Source organism: Lutra lutra, chromosome 13 (assembly GCF_902655055.1).
Source record: "Lutra lutra chromosome 13, mLutLut1.2, whole genome shotgun sequence".
NCBI classification, from domain to species: Eukaryota; Metazoa; Chordata; class Mammalia; order Carnivora; family Mustelidae; genus Lutra; species Lutra lutra.
The window spans coordinates 24,692,540-24,702,573 of NC_062290.1; the positions used below are offsets into that span (position 1 = coordinate 24,692,540).

Genomic DNA, 10,034 nt, shown 5'->3' on the forward strand with positions numbered 1-10,034 from the left:
ATTCAAGTTGTTTGAAGAATTAAGACTCCTACAATTGCAGAAAAAAAAGTCTATTTCTTTTCTATCAGCTGAGGGCTGTTATTGCTTCTAATAACTACCTGAATGCCTTAGTTCATGGTTGCCTTCCCCCATTTCCAAAGCCGGCAATAGAAGATATAAGACTCTCAAATTTTGAATTGCTCCTGCCTCTCCTCCTGTCTTCAAATCTATCTGATTTCTGCTGGTAAAAGTTCTCAGATATTAAGGACTCACACTGGACCCACATGGCATTCAAAGATATACCCATTTTAAGACAGCTGATAAACAATCTTAATTCCATCTGAAAACTTAATTATCTTATATCATATAAAGTAACATATTCATAGGTTCCAGGGATTAAGACATGATCATCTCTTGGGGGCCATTACTACACCTACCACCAGTTTAAACATTCACTAAAAGACAGAAACTTGGGGTGCCTGGGGCTCAGTCAGTTGGGTGTCCAACTCTTAATTTCAAATAGGGTCATGACCTCAGGACTGCAGGATCAAACCCTGCATCAAGCTCTGCACTGGGCTAGGAGTCTGCTTAAGATTCTCTCTCTCCCTCTGCCCCTTCCTCCACCTCTCTCTTCCTCTCTTAAAAAAAAAATCAAAACTAAGAAAAGTCAGAAACTGTAAGACCCAATTACACATTGCCTATAAGAAACACACTTCAGGGGCGCCTGGGTGGCTCAGTGGGTTAAGCCACTGCCTTCGGCTCAGGTCATGATCCCAGGTCCTGGGTTTGAGCCCCACATCAGGCTTTCTGCTCAGCAGGGAGCCTGCTTCCTCCTCTCTCTCTGCCTGCCTCTCTGCCTACTTGTGATTTCTCTCTGTCAAATAAATAAATAAAATCTTTAAAAAAAAAAAAAGAAACACACTTCAAATATTAAGAAACAGTCTAAATTTGCTTTAAAAAAAAACAAAAAGATAAACGATCCTAATCAAAACAAAACTGGGCAGAGGAATGTGATGCAAAACGGTAGACTAGGACTCCAGGAGGCTTTGAAAAGTTATTCCATACACCAGAGAATCTAGAAGCCACAGACATGTACACGATAGGACAATGTGCTGAAAAGACCTGAGAGAACACTACTCTTTCACCAGTAGCTAATCTTTAGGCTCAGCAAAAACAAGAAGGGAGTGCTCCAGCACACAGCCAATCTGCAAAGATCTAGAGTCTTTTCTTTCCTCTTTTTTTCTTTTCTCCCCAGTCATTTAAGAAAGTCTCTGACAAACCACTACCTGAGCACTAAGCTAAAAAACAGACTTCACCCACATACAACAAAGAATAGTCTGAACACTGACATACTTAATAACAAGGTTTCAAAATATATAAAGAAAAAAACACCACTTCAAGGAGAAATAGATAAATCCACAATTATAGTCAAAGATTTCAATAGCCTTCTCTAAGTAAGTGACCGAACAAATAAACAAAAAATCAGTTTGAACATAGAATACTTGAACACACTGTCAATCGATTTGACATAATTAACATTCATACAATACTCCACACAAGAGAAAAATGTACAAGATTTACCAAGACAGAACACATTCTGTATTGAGACATAAATCACACACACACACACACACACACACAAACACACACACACACACACACACACACACACACACACACACACACACACACACATTACCAAATAAATTTAAACTCTTCAAATTGGAAAAAGTATGTAATTCTACCACAGGGAATTTTTTTTAAATCAGTATCAGAAAAATCTGTGAAAAATCCACCAAATATTTAGAAATTAAATAAAAACTTCTAAATAACCCATGGACCAAAGAATAAATCAAAAGGGAAATTAAAAATACTTTGAACAGAATGAAAACAAAACACAACACACTGAAATTTCCAAGATGTAGTTAAAGCAGTATTAAGAGAAAAATTCATAGCACTAGATGTCTTTATAAGAGAAGTCTCAAACCAGTGACCTTCAGTTCTACCTTAAGCATCTACAAAAAAGAAATGCAAATTAAACCCAAAGTAAGTTAAAAAAAAAAAGAAAGAAAGAAATAATAAAAGCCAGAGAAGAAATCAATGAAATAGAAAACACATAACAAAAAAAGTGGAGAAAAATCAACTAAACCAAACACTAGTTCTCTGAAAAGATTTTTAAAAATTTAATAAAGCTCCAGCCAATATAGCTGGAGAAAGAAGTTATAAAACTGGAAAGGGAGAAAACTAGGATGAACCCTGTGGTGTTAGATTATAACTAGAAGTACTGGTGTGAACTCACAACTTTCAACACATGTAGAAACGAGAAAAATAAATTAATATTTAAATGTGTGAATGTGTGTGTGTGTGTGTGCATATATATACATATTCCTTAACTCTATTTATTGAGACAGCCAAAAAGCAGCAACATCCTAATAATAATGAACACATCTAGCAAACTGACGTTGGCTTCTAAATACCATTTTCCATTAAAGAAATCAAGAACTGAAGGATTATGCAGGGAAAAGTATACAATCAGCTTGAAACATCTTTTGTGTCAGAAAGTAAAAAATGACTGAGATAAATCAAAAAAACATAGCAGTCAGACTGAGGTAATCAGCTAAAAATGACAATTTGGGCACCAAAATAAATAGACAGTAGCAGACTGAATTGAATCAACTACGAAAACAATAGTCTATATTGATATAAGTAGCACAGAAATTAATTAATTGATTGATGTGGAATGAGACACGTTGTTTTGGAATGGGGTATTTAACTTTAATGAGACTGCTTTAATTTTGACTCAGGAGAATGTGAACATATATTACTAATATAATTAAAATTAATTACCAAAATATAGCTCATGACCTGAAGGATCTTATAATCTCTTTGGGGAATGTCCTATACTGTGAGAGTTCGAGGATTTCTCTGCACGGCATATTTTTCCAGCTTCTCCACGAAGTAGCTGATAGCTACAATAAAGAGGGAAGAATGTAAAGTGGCTCTTGTGGTTCTTGCTTGGATTTTCAGGTGCTACTGAAACTGGGACTGTATGGGGAAGGGAAGGTTAGAGATAAAGGAAGACAACAGGTTCAGTCTGTAAGACCTTATATTGAGGATGTTTAGCAAGCATTTGGTTTCACTGGCTCCACACTCAGAGGACAGTCTACTGCTGAATCAGCTAACCACACGAGCACACAACTCATCTAAGGAAGCAGGAGAAAGAAAAAAGTATTTGGCCTAGGGCAGAATCCGGGGTTAATCAGACATAGGAAAAGCTTGATGCTGTTTGGAACAGGAGGGTTTATAAATAAGTACAATTATGACCAAACATGGCAAGCAAAAATAGTAAAATTTCAAAAGTTAGAAACTAACCAAATGTCAACAAAAAGCAGTTGAATATTCCACCACTTAAAAGAATGTTATCATAAAAATGTTATGAAAGTTTATAATAACTTAAAAATGTTTATGATAGTGTTTTTCAGTTAAAATATATATTATTTAAGCAGTATTAAAAGTAGACATAGTGGGGCACCTGGATGGCTCAGTGGGTTAAATCTTCTGCCTTCTGCTCAGGTCATGATCCTGGGATGGAGCCCCACATCCAGCTCCCTGCTTGGCAGGGAGCCTGCTTCCCTTCCTCTCTCTCTGCCTGCTCTCTGCCTGCTTGTGATCCCTGTCAAATAAATTAATTAATTTTTTTTTAAAGTAGACATAGTAAAATCTCTAAGAAGATGCACCAGAAAGTTAACAGTAATTGTTTTGAAGGTGGGAATCTACGAGGTTTATTTTAGCTTAACATATCTTTCAAATTCACATTTAATACTTTCTAATAGTGGAATTAGTCACAATTGGGATTCTCTTCCACCTCTTACTATGATAAACATGGTGACACTTCCTAACACAGAATCAGGACACACAGTAGGCATGAATGTATCAATGCCTGCAAATTAAGGCAATTACCTGAGTGTTTCTGCCTAATCAAAGACATGTAGTCCTGCCTGCTAGAGAGGTGCGCGTCCTGCTATCCTGGTTCATGCAAGGTGTGACAAATGGCTCTGCCTCAAGCCTGTCCATAATGCCTCGATGATCTATACCTGAGGTTCCCGCGAACCATTCCTACTGAACTCACCGCTACGTCCCAGCGGCTGAAGCTCTTGTTGGTTTGTTTGAAAACTGGCGAACTGTGAACATCCTTCCAGTTTCGGGCTCTGCAGAGAATCAGAAATGATGATTGTTAATTGAGTGTATGAACTCACATCTTGACGTCTCACTGTCCCCACCAGTGCAGGCACTTGCAAGCCACTAGGCTCTCCGGGGACCGGAAGTCCAACAAGATCACCACAGACGCCCCAAACCCTAACATCAACCCTTAACACTACTCTAAAATTTTCACTTCGTTCCAAGTCTCAGGGCCACCCCTGTCAGACATTATCTCTGCAAATAATAGATGAGATCTGAGACGGGCTTCTTGTACAAGGGCAGGCAGCTGGTACCAGGTGAAGTCTTAACAGTGGTCCATATCGCCGCTCTATTTATTACTAGGATCACCTCAGCAAGTTCCATCCAGTGACCTCCGCAAAGGGGGCTCGCGTGGCCCAGGCGTGGCCCCGCCCCCAAGCCTCATTACGTTCTCTGAGGCCCTTAGGCATTGAGAGGCCTCTAGAGCCTTCAGCCAGGATGGAAAAGGCAGACTGTGGGAGGGTCCTTCTGGGCAGAAGGGAAGGTCGTTCCGATATCCAGAAGTTCTCCGTCAAAATCTGACTTTAAGACAAATCAAAACTCGACTTTCAGAAGTGATGGAGACAGGATCCAGAAGACTGAGGTGAAATGCTTAACAGTCAGATGGACGGTAGAGCACCACCGCCATGAAGAAGCCAAACACCACAGCCCCCTCAGCCCTGCACCTAGATCTGGCTCACTCTGGACGTGGTCCGCCCCCACGTATGTGTTGCCCTGAACGTTGTCCCGCTCTTGGCACAGTTTGCCCTGCCCATCCCAGGTGTGGCTCGACGTCCACGTGGCCCCGTCTCCCCTGCGCCTACCTTGACGTAGCCCGCCCCTGAGCATGGCTCACCCTGGGGTAATATCACCCCTGGGTGTGGCTTTCCCGAGATGAAGCCCGCCCCTGGATGCAGTCCCCTCCTGGACTGGACCCTCGGAAGGGTGTGGCTTCCCCTGCACGTAGGAGGACAACGTCCCTGGCAACATCCCTGAGGGCACTGTCTTCATGCTCAAAGACTATCCCGTATATTCATATGTTGAAATCATATCATTGGGCCTGAGTAACCTCCAGGAGGTGAGGCCTACCTGACAAATAGTTTGGGAGGAGATGAAAGAGAGTTTAAATCAAGTTGTAGACTTTAAGGGTTTTTCTCACTATTTGTAAAGGCCTGAAGGTTTTCAGAGTAAGCACGTTATACTTCTTATGAAAAAAAAAAAGTAAATGTTTTAAATACAGGATATTAGAGCAGGATCAAATAAGGGACCCCAGGATAAAACTGAGAAGGCCACTGTCTGGCTTTGTACAAGGGACTGGTGTACTTGTAGAAGCCAAAAGCATTAACTACTAAGAGTTGAACACACTGCTTCCTTTCCCTGAGCATAAGCCCCAGCCCCAGTCCCACTGCACCACACAGAGATCACCACTCTCTACTAGAAAAAAACATTTATTGAGGAGGATTAATATTCTTGGTTGTGCTGAAGGTTGTTCTCATCAGAGGATATATTGTCATGAAAATTGTGAAGCTTTCTCAACAAGGACTGAATGATTTCTTTAGAGACATTTTTCTCCCAGGAAGTGCTGGAGAAGCATTTTCTGCCTGAGTAGAAGAGTCAAAATGCTAAACACAGTACTTTCATTAGGGTCACCCCTGGTGGTCCAAAGGACCTGGCATACTTGATGCACACATGTGGGGCTTGGATGAGGCACAGACTTCCCAGAAGGCAGAGAAGAAGGGCATTGACTCTGGCTTAATAGCTGATTCTCAAAAGGCTCAGCTTTCTGGGGCTGTCTGAACCTCTTTCTGTTCTGTCTGATCCTTGTAGGATAGTTCTGGTCAGCACAGACAGCTTCTTGGCTGCAGGACTTGATACTTGCCCGTTTATCTTGTTGTGGATCAGAAAGAGCCCAATAGTTGGAGGTCTCTTGTCATGCCCTACCTGGGCCTGTAGTTCCTCCTGCTGCTGACTTAACTATGAGGCCTCAGATACGTACATATGTTCCAGCTTCTCTTCTAGGACCTTCCCAAGTGAGCTTGTGAGCTTCAGGAGGCCAATCACTCCCAAAAGTAGCCACACTTTCAGCTGGGTCTTGGTGCTGCGCTAAGGTGGACATGAACTTGGCTTTTTGCTGGGGACTTCCTGATGTCCTGTGATTTTTTTTCTTGGAATTGATCCACTGAGAAAATTGCCTCATCTTTTTTCTGAAGTAACTTTCAAGAGGAAACTGTTCATTCTGTGACAGAGTTGGGGAAGCACTCTCTAATTTTCTGTCCTCAGCATGGAGACTCTCCTCTCTGCCTACAGATGTCCCTACTCCTGAGTCCTCACTTTTGCATTTTCTTGCTTTGGGATCCTAAGGTCTCACTTTCTTTGCACTTCTTCTTTGTGAGAAATTCGTAGGCTGGCCCTTACAGAAGGTCAGTTTTGAGTCCCAGGATTCCTGCTGCTCCTCCGTGCTAATTCTGCTGTCCTTCAGTTGGACATGCAGCACCTGGGATGCTTCCATGTCCCCGCTGCACACACTCTGCGACAGAGTCAGTGAAGCCTTGGAATTCAAGCTATCTGAAGGAAGGGGCATGTCAGTAGGACATCCTTGAGCCTGGTTATGCTCCTCACTCTCCAGTTTAAAATTTAACTCACTCAGGATCTGTCTTTTCAGGCCTGATAGTTTAGAATCTTGGGGAACCAGTATTTTTGGTGAGGGGTTCTCCGTAGTCATGGCAGTTTCTACTTTATTCATGTTGACATTTATCATTTTGGAGCTTCCCAACTCACTGGTTGTCAAGATTTCCCAAGATTGGGATTGAAGGGTATAGAACTCCTTGGTGTCAAATATATCCCTGGACAGGTTGGGCAAGGCAAAATGTTGTAAATTCTTCTCCTCCATACCTTTGCCCTGTTCCATTTCTACTCTGTTACTGGAACTCACATTCTCATGGGTTGGCTCAAGTCCAGCCCCAGCTGGACTTGTGGGTACCTCTGGGCCACATGTGTTGTCTAGTACAGTCTCACTGGGTCGCACTTGAGCTCTGATGCTATGTGTAAAGGGCTGAAAAGTCTGGCTGCCCCACACAGCTATCTGGATACACTCTGCAGTATTATGGTCAGTGTCAGAGTGTGATGCCTTCAGGCCCCCCATCGATCATTGCCCACAGATAACATAGTGAAGAAAGGATGATCCACAGTGGGGACTGACTTTGTTGTTCTCAACCTGTTTCCAAAAATAGGTTTAGAGCTTCCCTCAAGGTGTTTAAAAAACTCAGCTTTGGAATCCGCCCCAGAAATATACATGGCTGAGGAGGGAAAGTCAAATTGGGGAAGAGGCCATGTTTTGGATTCTCTCAACTTATAGAATTTTATGGATTCAAGAACCCTGAGGGGTAGACCCCACCTCTCACTCATGCGAAATCTAATAATATGGGCCTCTAGCAGCTGTCGTGTACTGGGATCAAGAAAAGAATGCTCTAGAGTGGTGCTCTGGCAGTAAACCCTACCCACCATTGTCTTTTTAGAATCTGTGTTTTCTGGAGCAGTCTGGGAACTCCCAGAGAAAGGCAATGTATTGTCATCAGCCAGCCATGAATAACACATACCTATAGGAATCCTACCCGCAGTGATCTGCCAAAACTTCTTGCTCATATGTAAACTAAGAATACCTTTCATTTGATTCTGGTCTGTGTTGTTACTTGAGACATTGAATAATTCACTCCCCAAGTGATTCCTTGAATGACACACACAGTTCCTTGTTGTCTCCAAGGCAGCCCTCAGACCCCTCACTAGGTGCCATTCTGAGATCCTCTGTGGGCTGTCTTCTGGACTCTTCTCTAGGATATACCCAAGATTCTTCCTCATATCTTTCCTTAGCTGGAACATTGTTTGGACCCTCTCATGGAAACTTTCAGGGAGACTCAATTCAGTCTTTGCTAGATCCCGGTTACGATGGCCCTGAAACACAGAGAATTGTAAGTGAACATTTCTGCCTTTTTGCTAGAAGAGTTCCATAATGTATGCTGAGGCTCCATCACTGCTAGGGAGTCTAGATTTCTGCAGTCGTGTAGGCACCAGTGTGGGATTACCTTCCTTGGGCTATGTAACTCCAGTGTCTCCTGGGGTTCACAGAAGATATGAAAATGGCCAGGAAGGATGGAGACTGGTACATAGGCATGGGACGTCTGGCTAACCAGTAGAAGGTTGGCAGCTCAAGGACAAATGGTTTCTTCAGGTTTCTGGAACACAGGTACTAAAGCCCACAACCTTTCCTATTGCTTCTGCAACACGTGCCATCCAAGGTGTTGATTTTCAGTCAAGATAAGAGAGTCTGATTCATTCTTGAATCTATGGAAAGACACTCCATAGTCCCTAATTAGGGATGAAGAAGGTGGTATGATCGGGAGGCAGGATTGAAAATGGGAGTGGGTGTTCACCTTAGTGAAAGGTAGAGGCTGGGTTGGGGACAGGGTTTGAGGCAAGGATTGGGGGTGTACAATGGGTAGAGGAAATGGTTGGGAATGAAGAAGTGGTGGAGATGCTTGTATTTTGATAGCAGAAGTATTATGAATTCCATTGAATAAGACAAAGTGAGACTCTAGTGGGGAAGTACTACTGGAAATCAGGAGAGTGGCTACTAAGGACTCACTGTGCAAAGAAGGAAGACCCCAGAAGAGCTGGCTATATTTCTGATGCAAGTTTTCTTTTTTTTTTTTTAATTTTTTATTTTTTCAGTGTAACAGTATGCATTATTTTTGCACCACACCAGTGCTCCATGCAATCCGTGCCCTCTCCAATACCCACCACCTGGATCCCCCAACCTCCCACCCCCCGCCCCTTCAAAACCCTCAGATTGTTTTTCAGAGTCCATAGTCTCTCATGGTTCACCTCCCCTTCCAATTTCCCTCAACTCCCTTCTCTTCTCCATCTCCCTTGTCCTCCATGCTATTTGTTATGCTCCACAAATACATGAAACCATATGATAATTGACTCTCTCTGCCTGACTTATTTCACTCAGCATAATCTCTTCCAGTCCTGTCCATGTTACTACAAAAGTTGGGTATTCATCCTTTCTGATGGAGGCATAATACTCCATAGTGTATATGGACCACATCTTCCTTATCCATTCGTCCATTGATGGGCATCTTGGTTCTTTCCACAGTTTGGCGACCGTGGCCATCGCTGCTATAAACATTGGGGTACAGATGGCCCTTCTTTTCACTACATCTGTATCTTTGGGGTAAATACCCAGTAGTGCAATTGCAGGGTCATAGGGAAGCTCTATTTTTAATTTCTTGAGGAATCTCCACACTGTTCTCCAAAGTGGCTGCACCAACTTGCATTCCCACCAACAGTGTAAGAGGGTTCCCCTTTCTCCACATCCTCTCCAACACATGTTGTTTCCTGTCTTGCTAATTTTGGTCATTCTAACTGGTGTAAGGTGATATCTCAATGTGGTTTTACTTTGAATATCCCTGATGACTAGTGATGATGAACATTTTTTCATGTGTCTGATAGCCATTTGTATGTCTTCATTGGAGAAGTGTCTGTTCATATCTTCTGCCCGTTTTTTGATATGATTGTCTGTTTTGTGTGTGTTGAGTTTGAGGAGTTCTTTATAGATCCTGGATATCAACCTTTTGTCTGTACTGTCATTTGCAAATATCTTCTCCCATTCCGTGGGTTGCCTCTTTGTTTTTTTGACTATTTCCTTTGCTCTGCAGAAGCTTTTGATGGCCCAAATTAATAAAATTATGAATTAAAAGGTAGAGATCACAACTAACACCAAGGAAGTAGAAACAATCATCAGAAGTTATTATCAACAGTAATATGCCAATAAGCTAAGC

At 42.3% G+C, this 10,034-nt stretch overlaps 1 protein-coding gene across 1 annotated transcript; it reads right to left on the reverse strand.

The window, feature by feature from the left end:
* Window positions 1–6,360: 6,360 nt before the first annotated feature.
* LOC125083057 (spermatogenesis-associated protein 31D1-like) lies at window positions 6,361–7,819 on the reverse strand. Its single transcript, XM_047698973.1, has one exon. It carries the CDS (start codon window positions 7,337–7,339, stop codon window positions 6,554–6,556), a length of 786 nt encoding a protein of 261 aa, XP_047554929.1. The 5' UTR covers window positions 7,340–7,819; the 3' UTR covers window positions 6,361–6,553.
* Window positions 7,820–10,034: the final 2,215 nt, after the last annotated feature.